Raw genomic sequence first — 13,990 nt, 5'->3', positions numbered from 1 at the left:
GTGGGGTGAAGGGTGGCTCCTCTGACGCCGCTCCCTTCTCTCTCTTGCGCGCAATGATTCTTGGGAATTTAGCTAACATGGCTGCAAGACTGGTACATGGTATTTTTTAGTGACTGGATGTCCCCGCGGAAAGCCTACCGGAGTGGACTGCCGAAAGTTGTGCGTCTCGTCGTAACACATAAGTTACTTTGATTACAATTGTTGCATTGTACTGCGTATTTATAGGCACACTGGTGAGAACTGTAGATGGCCTTTTCATCTTTAGTTTCGTCAGGGAGACTACGAATTCGACATAACGTTGCATGTCTGGGAAACTGGCTTCAGCATAACAATGTGTATTTAAGGTCTGCATTTCCTAAATGAATCAAACGATTTTCGTCTGGAACAATACGTGCACATGCCCTGATAAACAAATGTTTCGTTTCTCGAGGAGTGCGCATAACAAGGATACTCACCGTTGGAGCGACAGCCCCGAGAGGTATACCCGTGTAGTTCTAGCATCCCGGCACGCAGCATTTCGTATGCCAGTACTTGTTGTTGGGCTAGTTGGTTTGATTCCATGCTTGCTGGACTCAGCGCACAAAGACAGAGCACGAGAACACAACGGATGACAGGACGAAGCGATGATCAGCGCTTCGTCCCCTCGTCCTTTTTGTTCTACGCAGAGCCCCTCAAGCATTTCATATGGCGCAGCCGAGGGGACCCAGCCATACTTCGCGAAATACACGGGTGCACTGCGCGGCGGCGGCAGCCCCTATGGGACCGGCCCGTCCACAAGTCCAAAGTTCCATCCATCGCCTGCTTGCAGCTAGCGCCTCAGGTTTCTAGCGCAGGCGTTGCGTAGCGAAGGCCACGCGAAGAGATTCCCTCAGAGTGAAGCGTGCGAAACCGCAACCGAAACCAGCTACCGGCTACCGCTTGCCATATCACGTGATGGCTAATTTCTCATGATGCTTTTCATTATATTTTTTATGACTGGGCTTCAGAATCGCTGTAGCCAAAGCAAGCCAAAGGCAGATCCCCGGTTAGTTCAAAAATGGCGGCACGCCGTAGTGTGTCGTGCGGTGTTGATTTGCATTTTGCGCCACAACTGCGTGAAGGATTAGCTTCTGCAACAAATGCTGGGTTAGTATTTGATTATCTCATTCTGAAGTGTTGTGCGTTTCTTAATCAGCGATATGTATATGTCTATATCGTTGCTGATTCGTGGGCGCGTTCGTAAGCGTTGAATGAATGATCCGTGGAATGTGAGCCACGTGTTAATTGTTTGAACTTTTTAACCTTGCTGTTTTGTATCGAAAACGGAGACAGTAAAAGTAACATCAATTTAAGTTGCTTTATTTGGCCCCGGACCTCTAGCGACGACGTGTCGTTCGCGTACCGCCTTGCGACCGCTTGGCGTTCGGAATATGCGAATCCTTGCTAGCATCGCTTGTAATTCTGAACACGAAGTTACAAGCCCAAGAATCTCGATTCCACCGGGTTAGTGAGGGATCCTATTATGAGATACGTAGAAAGGGGAGCCAGCAGCCGCTGACACAAATGAAAGCATAGGAGACTGTCTTTGTGGTGTTGAAACCGCTCGCAATTCGCGCTGAAATTTGACACACATATAGCACACAGCCATCTATCGTTTTTAGTACCAGCTTGAATGATGTACTTGAGTGGTTCGATCAGGAAATTACTCGCAGTCCGCGTCGTTTGCAGCATCGGCGACCCACAAGAAGCCTTCGGTCACCAGTCCTGCAGGCAGCGCCAATTTCTAATTACTTCTGACCGAATCAAGCTAAACACATCACCTAATCTAGCATTAAAAATGCTATCTGTGTGGCAAATTTCAGCTCGATTAAGCGAGCGGTATAACCGATATTACGGTTCCCATTTAGCTTTGCAACAGTCTATTTCTCTCACAGCGTTGCCACGGAAAGCTATGCCTAAGGTTTGTATTACAGCAGCTGTGCGGCACCTAGCTGCAATGTTAACGCTATTTGCAAGGAAACTTTTTTGAGCCGGAAGACAACAGCGCTTAGTTTCGTTTGACTAAACATTTGCAATGCTAAACGCGCATCGTGAAATGCTTCCTTTGGTGAAAGCGCTCGCATATTTGCGTTGAAATTTGGCACACGGATAACATACAACCGTCTTTCGTTTCTTAATACCAGTTTGGATGTCGTATCTGCCACACGAGTTCGAAATCCTCGTCGACTGCAGCATCGGTGACCCAGAAGAAGCGTTCTTTTCACTGCAGACATCTGCAGCATCGGTGACCGAGAAGCGTTCTTTGCACTGCAGACGACGCGGATTTCGAATTCTGGTCGAATCAGGCAAATACATCGTCGAGTCAGGTATTCAAAAACGGTAGATAGTTGTATACAATCTGCCTGCCAAATTTCAGCGCGAATAATCCAGGGGTTTGACCGATAAAAAACATATTACGGTTCGCGTTTAGCGTTGCAACAGTGGCTAGGTGGCTAGGTGTTTTCTGTTATGGAAGTACAGTCATGTCACTTTTTGCTATGGAATTTTACGATGGTTCGCTCATAATACATGGCTGCTGTGACAGATTTGAAAGTGCTTAGCTTTACAAGCCCACAATGTATTCACTTCTGTAGGATACACGGAAATGCAGAAAATTGGCATCAGTGTGATTCATTCGGGTTGCTGGGCATACTGAAGTTGTTGAAAGGCAAAGAACACAGAGGGCTTCCTAAAATGTTTTTTCGTGTCATCCAGCGTATCCAGTGGCTGCTGTTAGTTGTGGTTTGCATGTCATTGCTGCCGTAACTTTTGTGTTGCGAACAACTCTGTACCTCACGATTGCCTCATCCTCTCTTTGGAACCAACTTCGCATGGCTCTTCTATGTCAAGCAGCACCTTTTTGTCTCTGGTTTGGTTTTGGTTTCGTGGGGTTTAACGTCCCAAAGCTACTAAGGCTATGGGAAATGCCGTAGTGGAGGACTCCGGAAATTTCGACCACCTGGGGTTCTTTAACATGCACTGACATCGTACAGCACACGGACGCCACTCCGTTTCGCCTCCATCGAAACGCAGCTGCCGAGGCCGGGTTCGAACCCGGGTACTCCGGCACAGTAGTCGAGCGTCTTACCAGTGCACCATCCCGGCGAGGTCCTTTTTGTCTATAAAACTGTTGTAGCATATCTTAATGTGGTACAAGCATGCAAAATTTTGTAAGCAATGTGGTAATTATAGATAACTTGTCAGTTCTCACTACATCATTTTGCACTATATTTTGTATTGATGATAAAAGGCGGTATTGTTTCACATATTGTGTCAAGGTTAAGTTATTATTATAACAGTATTTCTGGATAGTTTTAATTTTCAGTGGTCTGAGATGTGGGATGTTAAATACAGTGTTGCATAGTGTTGTATTTTAGCTTATGTTAATGTTACCTGCTGTTGTCCGTCATTGTTGACATTTTGTACTGATGCTATATTATTAGGCAGTTTTGTGCAGTCTGCTCATTATTTCTCTTTTCTAAAGCCTGGTTTTCACTGCGGAAACAGATGCTTAACTCCTTCCTGTAACGACATGTTCGCATGGTGTTGGCGACCCTGTCACACTGTTTCAACACAAACTGTCCGGAAACACTTCTTTGTCGCCTGGTTACACGGAACGAAAACTTCTGTGGGAACATTGCCAAACTGCTTGTTACACCGGAAAAACAACTTCGGCAACGCTTCTCTGTGCCTCTCTAGCATAGCCACTTGCGTGCTCTCTTCTGTGGCGGATTCCTGTGTGCGGAAGAGGAGCGAAACCATGGCGTCCCTCTATGGCTGGTGTAAATTAACTGCACCCTGCCCAACTGCTTGCAAGACGCCGTACCGCAGCATAAACAAAGCGATGAAAGGAAACATCTTTTTTTTTTGTATTATCTGCAAGCACGTAAGGCATTAAAAAATGATCAATCATCGTTAAGTGCCTGCTTTGTAGTTTTTGTTCTGCCGGAAGTTTTGCTCGGCTGGCGCACAAGCCAAACAATGTTGACAAGCACCGTTTGCATTCAGTTTTCATTGCCCAAGTCTCATACCAAGCCAACACCCCAGCAACTCTCTGCTGCTAGCGCAGTGTGACATGCCATTGGGAAGCAAGTTTTTGGCCTGTTGGCAAGTATGTTTTGTTCCCGCAGTGTGACTCAGCCTTAAGGATTGAACAGCTGGAAATGACATACGTAACCTTGGATATTGTTACGCAGCTTTTTTTGCTAAAGTAGGACGCACTTAATATGTGGTTAGGTTTGTTCATGGGGTGTGCATCCCAAAGCGATTCAGGCTATGAGGGACGCCGTAGTGGAGGACTTAGGAAGTTTAGACCACCTGGAGTTCTTTAACGTGCACTGGCATCGCACAGCACACGGGTACCTTGCATTTCATCTCTATAGAAAAACAGCCACCATGGCCTGGATTTGATCCCACATCCTTGGGCAGAGTAGTTGAGCGCCGCAACTACTGCACCACCGCGGCGAGGCCATACTTAACATATAATTGCTATCTAAATTAACTTATGCAACTTGAACAGTTGAGCAACTATTAGTAAAGATTGAAACGGTCATGCTGTCGATCATTGTCCTAGTGTACCTATGCGGCACGAATTGGATCAGTTCAATTCCTGTGATCTGATTAAATATTAGAGGGACTGACTGATCTGATGAAATAGTATAGAAAATAGATGTTAACAGAAAAAGGGAACATGCGTTTCATGTGAAAATACCTTTTCGAAATTTAATGTACGCATATGTGTGCAGTAGCGGTGAAAGAGAAACCAAAGGTAACTCCATCCATCTTGGTAAAAATTGATTTCCTCGCTTTTTTTTTTTCTATATTGACGTCTGTCTGGCAACAAAAGTGCATTTACTAGTGAGAATAGATTTTAAAAATCTTTCCACCAGTATTTTTAAACTCACGGTATTCTTACAGAAAAGGATGGGTTGCCACTGTTTTGATGTCATTGACAGTTCGGCATAGCCTCCGACATCTGCCTTAAAGATGTGGTATCAGCGTACATATTATAGCGTAATCTGGCACTGATGGTTGCACCTGTATTTTATTTCCTGTTTTTCTGTAGCGTATAATAGCTCTGTTTTCAGTGAGTGTTCATTCAGAGCAGTACCATGATTAGAACATGGTAATGTATTGATGTAGACCAACTTCTGTTTGTCCTCTGTGTTTGTTGCTGTTTTGTTGGTGTCTTGGTGAAACAGTAGATATTTGTCATTTGTAGAAATTTTTATTAATGAGAGCATGGCTAAGCCTTTATCAGAACTTCAAAACTTCATTCTTGAATACACGTTTGTGTTATGAGTCTTTTTGTCACTTTTTGTAGAAAAAATTGTCAGGATGCATTTGTCTCTGAATGCAATTGAATTGTGTTAAGTTTACCAGTGTATGTTTTTGTTTTCGTTGCATATGCATAATTGCAACTGTAGTTTTTTTTATTTCTGCTTCATTTTTGTGCATTCAGGTTCAAGTTTGTGGCGGTGGATATTAGTCACCCACGAGCCAGGCGAGAATTCATTGAACATGATGTCAAAACAAACCCGAGGCCATTTGCCCGTTCCGACCTTGTGTTGCCCTCTCAAGGTGAGTGTTGGAGTTTTAATTTTGCACTGTATTTAATGTATGCCCACTTGATATTAGAGTGTGTGTTTTGTATGTGGCTAAAATTTAATGATGATTGGTTGGTTTAGTTGGTTTGTGGAGTTTAACGTCCCAAAGCGACTCAGGCTATGAGAGACGCCATAGTGGAGGACTCCGGAAATTTCGAGCACCCGGGGTTTTTTAACATGCACTGACATCGCACTGCACACTGGCTTTTCACCTAGCTAAAAGAAATTGTGGTTGGCATGAATATGAACAAACGTGAATCTAGAGTTGGCTAGAGTTCCAAGTGAGTTGGCAGTTTAAAATAATAGTACATACTTTTGAGGCGTTCTTCATAAGAACCAGTTTGGAAGGAGAGCCATACTTGATAAGAACCCAGTGCTCGGCACCCAAACATGAAACCCAAACTAGTGCCATGATTGGCTGCCCACGAGGTTGGCCAAGTACTTTGAGCCAGATACAGGCTTTGTGCAATAGGCAGACTGAAATTTGTTACAGAATTGACAAGGCTAATATGTTGCAGTGTAATGTACGGTCTATTCAGTCTGGCTGTTTCCCATGGACCCGAGGTATACAGTACTAGATTCTTAGCTTAGCGCTACCAGTGATCTGCTCATGCGTACTGAGCTCACGCAGCAGCGATGAGTGGTAGTGGTAAACTAAGTCTCTGTTAAAGCAAAATATGAATAGGCTGCATAAAGGTGCCTTCTTATGCATGTATGTTTTTAGCCAGTAAATTTGCAAAATGCCTGCACAAAGATGACAGAGCAAACTTTTTAAATAAAATTATTGGCAACGTTATAATGCCCTCTTATTTTTCTTTTTTTTTCCATCACAAGATGAAAAGTGAGGGTCCAATATGGAGGATAAATAAGTAAGCTCGCTGAAAGTTGCTGTTATGTGTGCGGGCACAGCACGGGAGTGTTTTCTGTTTATAATTATAGCGTTTCTTTGGTGCAGTTTTTCTTCTAGGATTGACACGTTGGACCTGGTCGCCATGGAAATGTTTGCGTTAATTATGTTCACTGCCACACATCTGCTCCTTTCAATCTGTTGCCTTTTAAAAGTCATATTTGCTTCAGCTTTGCAGGATATTCTGAGGGTAACCTTTTTTTTTTTTTCACATAGAACATGCTCTGGGTTTTCCAAATGTTGACAGAAATTAAGCAGTATGTTATTTTGTTCAATCTTTGTTAATTCAAAAGCAGGATAATGTTGTACATTAGCCATATGTCGTACTAACTTTAGTGTTTATGTTACCTGAGGATCTAAAACTGACGTTACATCTAGGCAACGTTATGGACTGGCATTTGAAACCGTTTAGGCACCGTTGCTTGGGTGGGCAGTGTCTGCAAGGTTGGCCTCCAGCATTGGCCTTATGTTGGCATCTTAATGTCAGCCATTGTAAGGCTAATAACTAATCTCGGTGTTGGCCCAACCTTGTTGACCTAGTTTGGGCTAAGGTTTGCCAGGGCGTCTGTTGCCATTGGACCAGCATAGGGTCAAGGTCGTTGTTTAAGGTGAAAGCCTTTCTAGGCTCTTGGAATGAAATTCCAGCGCGAGAATTGCGTGCGAGATCTGTCATATACCGTCAGATTCCGCAAGATGTGTTCTTGTCTAGCGTTCCCGCAATCTGCAGTCCCACACTTGAACGCGCCCCAAGAAACGCCACGCGACAGGAGTGATGGTAGTGCAGTCCACTTATAACGATATTGAGAAAACCTGAAAATCCGATCTTTATAACCGATTATTGTTATATCGAGTAAAATCTCGTTGGTTCTGCCTTCAAGAGACCAGGAAAAATGCTAGAATTATTGTTACTGAATTATCGAAATCTATTTGCATCACAGCAATATTATTTAATGCACACTTGGCGTATGGTTGTCCACGCATTTAAGAAGAAAGCTAAGTGACAGCAACGATTTTTCGCCGATTTGTCAAGTACTGTAGGACCCCTTTATAGTAAAGTCACAAGGACCGGCAAAAATCTTTACTATTTCAGTTCTTAGTGATGACATGGCCCTGAAGACTCTGCCTGGTAATTAAGTGCCTACATACTGAACACGTTATGTTGCTTAATGAAAAAAAAAAGGAAAAAAATACCTTCCTTCTCTCTCTTATCATCAGGTCATGCCATTTTTTTTTAGTAAAGATCTTTTGTTTACATCTTGTGGAAGTACCTAAGCATGAGAGCAACGTGGCTATGAATACAACTAAGTTTGATTTCATGTGAAAACTAAAGCCTTGCATGAGCACGGCATCATCTTCCGCTGTATCTATCTTTTAAAAGGCAATAGATGCGAAGTACAAGCGACAGTCAAGCGCTGTAAAACCTCGCACGCTGTGCTGCGAATGTTGGGCCGTTTCTTCCCTTCCCTATTCCGCGCTGCGCTTTTACTCTTTTACTTTCTGAACGGACCGCGCCACCGTCTTGCCATGTTTGTAGACAGCATTACTTTTTTTTTTTTTTACGCGCCGCATGCTTTTCCTCACGGCTTTGAGGCTCACGTAAAGTTGGCTTCTCCTGAATGCTGCTAAGCCTGGTGGTAAAGCCATGCGAAGAGACGAACAAACAAACTTGTCTCGCGATTTTAAGTAGCGTGCATGCGGCGACGTTATTTCGTGGGAAGTCGTCGCCGCGGCCAGACACACTTTACTATAACCGATTTTTACCAAAAGTGTCTTTGCTATAAAGGGGGAAAAATGTCATCTGTGGAAGATGAACTGGGACTTCAGTTTCCCTTTACTTTATCAGAGTTTACTGTTGCGGGGCTTTACTGTATCTTAATTTGCGCACACTATCGGGAATGTAGAGCAATTGCTCCGAAATAGTAGCTGCCATTGCAGCCCTTTTCGCAGTGCGACACAGTAGCGTCTTGTTACTAACGGCCTTATTGTGTTTTGAGGATGCTTCACTGCACCGATTGTAACTCATGTAGTGAAGCATCCTCAAACCACGAGATAAAGCTAAAAAGTCATTGGCGCACACTAAAAAAAAAAAAAATAAAAAAAGTAAAAAAGCAGCACTGAAACTATGCTGGTAGGGAATGTAGGCAATGGGGGACTTCCTCTTGTCATCGTGCCTGCCATAGTGCACATGCATACCGCAATCGTCCATTATTATAGCCAGCTATCTGGCCTGCGTTTCTGGCTGCTTACGTGTACTAGAATGCACTTGTGGAGGCCGGCGCCACGTGTTTGTAGCTTCCAGTGCATAGTTATAGAATGTTGTCCCCGAGTATATTAAGCTTGAAGCCCGACAGGTGGCCGGTCGGCCTGAGAGGTTGGCAGCAAAACCAGTGCTGCCCACCGGCGGGGGAGAACCCTGGTCATTAGTTATATGATACTGCTTCCAGGAAAACTTTGCTAATTCTCTCAAAGCTCGGCAAGTTCACTTTAACGCACGTAGGATTCTGTATGTAAATTTAGTTTCCACCTGAAATATGCAGAAGTGTTTATTATTTCACTGTGTTTTCCAATCCTGCCTTTTCTGCAGCTACACAAGCGGTATTGAACTTTTGATAAGTTTCACACAGCATTCAACATTGCTTACTGCATTTCAGACTGGAACTCTTTGGTGACCCTGAAGATTTCCAGATGGATTGATGTGGACTCCCCTGTTGAGTCCTTCAGGAAAACATCTGAAAAGGTAAATGTGGCACTCTTTTGTGGTGCCTACAGTGGTTGTGATGTTGTTACTTGCATGTTTTGAACAGCCTTTCTTAAATGCCATTTGGGCGTGAAACCACTATTTGCTAATATAATATGATTAAGATGAGAGGAAATTTTGCAAATATGAATACTGTCCACCTTGCATACTTCCCTGTACTTAACTGATTTGCTTTATACTTCCAAGTTGTTAAATCTTTGTGCCGCCAAATAAATTGATTTTTATTTGCAGCATCATTGGTTCATTTCAGAGACAGGCAGAATTGGGGGCCAGGGTGAATTTGATTCGTTTTGCCATTTGGACTGGACAGGTAGTTCAGAGGGAAATGGATATAAAAACAAAAAACAAAAATTCAAAGGTTACATGTAAGGTTATCCCTGGACATTCAAAAACAGCACGTAAGGCAGGATATCCAGACAGCACTTCCAACAGTGGTAAAGTTTGTTATTCATGCCTGAAAAGTCTTGCGGCCAACAAGACACTGCAAAAAAGGTCTCGAGATACAGAAAAACATCTTCCTCAAGCAGCAAAATAAATGCCAAGCTTATGCTTGTCTCGTCAGTTTTTTTATTCTTTTTTAAATGTGGAGGACTTAAGAAATTGTCTCGCATGTTTATTCCCATACTTTTCCCTGATGCTACAGTTCTATGGTATATATGACATAGAGCCTTGAGGCCATCTTCTTTTAACACCGCGTGGGAGCAGTCAGCTAGTGCACAGCTCTTGGCAGAAAGCACTGTGCAGGCATCACTGAATCTTGAAGTGGTCACATTCAGTTTTGATTTGTGCATAGCTCAAGGACTCTTCTAAAGAAGTGTGGCAATATCACCCCATACCTTTTAGGGTTAACGTTCGACGCTGATTAGTTGGGCACATCATGTCCTTGTTTTTCCTTGTCCGTCTCAAACGCAGGTGCTGATGCAGGAACTAAGCTATGCAGCCCATGTTGGTGTGCCAGCTATTTTGATTGATGTGCGCAGCCGACGTTGTGTGAACCTGGCCCGAATGCTCAACAACTACCTTTTGGCCTCTCATACCTACCAGGTACGCTTTCAATCTTTAAGTTGTTGCGCAAGTGGAGCATGCCTTCCGAGATGTTTTTCCGACAAGTTTTTCAATCTTGTTTTCAGTGCAGACAGTATCTGTGTTTTTCTGACCTGTAATGCTAATTGCAGGAAGTGCATTCACAGAGGCTCTCGTTCCACTAATTTCTTTTTTTCCCTTGAGTCCATCTCGCGGTTGCTACCGTCGTTAACCATGGAAATGGGAACTGAATGTTATTGTCTCGCGCGGTGGGCGCCTGCATTGGTTTGCGGCGAGCATGACATGCACGCCACTGTGAAGCGGCATGATGATGACAAAAGCACGACTGGCCGAGATAGTCTAACTGGAGGGCTGCAGTTGTTACAGCTTAGCACGATACGCTTCAGCGGAGCACTGCTGCGCATGCGGTGACTGCCTTGAGCGAGTTGCATGCTTTCGGCGGCGCGCGTGCCTACCGCGTCAGCATCAGTCAGCACACCTGCACTGGTGGCCGGGCCCGCCGCATCGCATGGCGGGCGTGTGTGCATGGGTGGCACGCGGAAGCCGACCACAGTAGCCGATCGTGCTATGCTATAACTCCCTATTATCAATATATAAACGAAACATGGCGAGCGGCGAAGTTGGTGATTTCTAAAGCTGATTTTTTGCAGTAAAGTGATTTTTTTTTTCAAGTTCACCTGTTTTTCGAACTGTTCAATTGTTCGGATCATTTCCCGTGTCCCGCCGAGTCCGAAAAAACGGTTGGTGGCTGTAGTATGGTTGACTAAATTTTTCACAGCAGACAATACTTTTATGCATTCTTAGGACTTTTTTATTTTTGCTATTATCAGTGTTGAATTTTACTGCTTTCTGCTTCTTTATTCTCGAACAAAACAATTCATATTTTTGTTTATGTGTATAAAACTACATCTAGGGGACAATTTGCCCCTTTTTTTTTTCTGCTTAGACTGTGAGGTTTCTACATGGTTTTTGAGCCCCGTGTCGGGTGCCAAAATGGGGGATTTTATGGGGCTAGGACTCTGTTCTCAAAGCCAGATACTACTCAGATAGCTCAAACCACACTGGTAGCTGCAAGGAACAACATCGAGGTTTTAAGCTTGTGTTTGGCGCATGATAGCCACAGTCGCTTATGCATCATAAAGCTCTATATAACTAACGAACAAACACCGAGGAGTAGACAAAGGCAGTGCAGTCAGGCAAGCAACGGGGGGGGGGGGGGTCACTTTCGGTCACAACTCCGCTGACTCGTCCATGCACTTCGATGACCTCGTTAACACTCTCCTTTGCTTCTTGACTCCCACCAAGTGCTGCCGCCGGTGATGATGAGAAAGGGCGGGGGAGGAGGATGCCCATGTGATGATGTGGTAGGCATGGTGTGCTTGTCTTCCACCATTACAGTGGTGTGGTGGTGGTAAAACGTCTTGAGCATTAGAATAGACCCCTTTCATAAATGTTAAGTCAGCTTCACCTCTATGCTGCATTCCCCTCTAATGGCGGAACCCACTTTCATTCCCACCTTCCTCCCTTCCCCTACGGCGCAGTTCGGGTGTCCACAGAGCAAGTGTGACAGTTACTGCGCCTTTCCCTTCCTGTGAACCAATTTAATTTAATGTATTGAAACATTATATTATGGCCATAATTCATATAATTTATGCATCAGAACATATTCGCATAATTGCTCTATTACCACTACATGCATCTGTGTAGAAGCAACATGCGATTTCAGATCTATATCGCCGTTTTTCTGGCGGCCAGTGACGCCATGTTTGGGGAAAGAAGCAGCGTGGGAAAGCCAACTTAACGATTTTTGCAAGGGGTCCATTACAGCCTAAACTGATGGGTAGGCTTCATATTGCGTAGAGTGGAAAATCTCAAGTGTTTTCTTGGAATGACATACTCCAATGCAATGTTCAGGAGACAACAGCACGATAGTCTCTAAAAGAGTTAATATTAAGGCGAAAGCCGTTTACAGTTCATGACTCGTCAGGCTGTTTGTTTGCAAGTGTCATAGTTCTTTGCGAGAGTCTGCGGAATACTAGCAAGATCCTTGGTGCGGCGCTTCCTTGAATGCCGCAGCATTTAACCTTTAAGAAAAAAAATTGTGCTCCAAGGGAATTGAACTCCTACCTGGTCACCAGCCGATCGTGTTAACAGACTAAGCCATGCTGTGCATGTGAGAAACATATCTTAGTTCTTGTCTAGCGTCATGCCAACGCGGTTGCCACGGAGGCCGCCGCCACTAACGTCATGGCGCATCCTAGGAACAATGTGACGTCATGGGAGAAGGGGGCGGTGTGATGAGTTGTGGGAGAATCCAGAACCCAGAAAGAGAACCCAGAAAGGTTGTGCGCGTCAAATCTACTTCGGGCGCTTCCGGCTTGCATCAGAATGTCACGTGGCTATGACAACGCTGTGCGGTAAGAGCAACGCCGTACCGCACTTTAGTGGTCCAAAGTGCCCCCTCCAATTTTTTATCTTCACTGCAACGAACGCGCACCAAGGAAGGCCAAGGCGAAAGCTTTTATAGGCTCATGAGTGTACGTCTGTGTGTGTGTGCCCGTCTGCAGAATGTGTCACATACATGAATAAACGTTATAAACCTCTAATGTCAGGCTTTGTCAAATCATTTAACAGGCGCTAAGCAGTCAGTAAGCAGTCATCCACAGTTCAGTAAAGACCGTGCAAAAGACTCAACAACCACCGTGCTATAAAGGCTTTTACCTCACCGCATTATAGTGGTCGAAAGTGCCCCCTCCAAATTTTTCATCTTTTTCGACTGCTTTGCTTTCCTGCCCTGCTTTGCATCTCTTTCAGTAAGCTGTATGGCTGTCAGCCTCCTCGCTTAGCCCCTGTATTTTGTGCAGTTTTGTATGTTAGTTCCTGGGATTTTTACTGCTGGTTTCTTTCCTGCTTGCCTTAACACCCTGATATGCTATCAAAATTTAATAAACGGCATTTGGTGACACTGTCGTCGCATATCTGGCAGCAAAAAATCGAATTATTGCTGAGATATTGCGATAAGGAGTTGAGGTTCTTTTTGTTCCCCCCGGCTGAATTCAAACTGTTTTCTCCTACTACATAGTAGGGTAGGATAACGCGCACTATGACGCAAGAGGAGACTCCGTGATTGCTGGCGCGCGGGGAGCGGAGAATGCTGCGTAAAATGTGCGTAAGAATGTCTGATGCTGTCTGCCCGTCCCATCACAAGATTGCACTCCATGAACGAATCGCAATCAACGCTAAACGCAACGGTTCATATACAGATGAGACCTGAATAGCCAGAAAGTAATGGAACTACGAAGTACAAGTCTTACCTCCCTTTTCTTTCTTTAATAACCGCGGTTCTTGGAAATGGTGACTGACCCGACTCTTTTGTGTAAGGAAACAGAAGGAACCATGTCACGGTTCAGCCATGCCTTTCTGACAAAGCCCTATATAAATCGCATTAAGAGCAAACTGCATGTATTCGCAGTCATGAAAATGCTTCGAGGAGAAAGTTTTCTTTGGTAGGCTTGAATTTATCTCTCTTCTCAGCAGCACCGCATTGCGCTGCGAGCTTTTCACACAATGGAAGACTACATCGTCGCATCCACAGATGTTTATGTATCCGAGCACATGCAGAGTTGTGTTGTATCAGCTGCACAGCACTAAGTTGAT

The 13,990-nt window shown here is 44.4% G+C and overlaps 1 protein-coding gene across 1 annotated transcript in view; it reads left to right on the top strand.

The window, feature by feature from the left end:
- Positions 1–984: 984 nt before the first annotated feature.
- The window catches only part of LOC146175977 (protein arginine N-methyltransferase 5-like), a 46,997-nt gene continuing 33,991 nt past the window's right edge, over positions 985–13,990 (top strand). Inside the window, exons 1-4 of the mRNA XM_084582334.1 lie at positions 985–1,125; positions 5,480–5,598; positions 9,183–9,268; positions 10,202–10,333. Of these exons, the coding sequence (XP_084438460.1) occupies positions 1,037–1,125; positions 5,480–5,598; positions 9,183–9,268; positions 10,202–10,333 (426 nt within the window). The 5' untranslated portion in view covers positions 985–1,036. The remainder of the gene's footprint in view (positions 1,126–5,479; positions 5,599–9,182; positions 9,269–10,201; positions 10,334–13,990) is intronic.

The sequence above is a fragment of the Amblyomma maculatum genome, chromosome 10 (assembly GCF_055883805.1).
Source record: "Amblyomma maculatum isolate TAMU_Amacu chromosome 10, ASM5588380v1, whole genome shotgun sequence".
Lineage (NCBI taxonomy): Eukaryota > Metazoa > Arthropoda > Arachnida > Ixodida > Ixodidae > Amblyomma > Amblyomma maculatum.
This window is presented reverse-complemented; position numbering and strand designations above follow the sequence as displayed.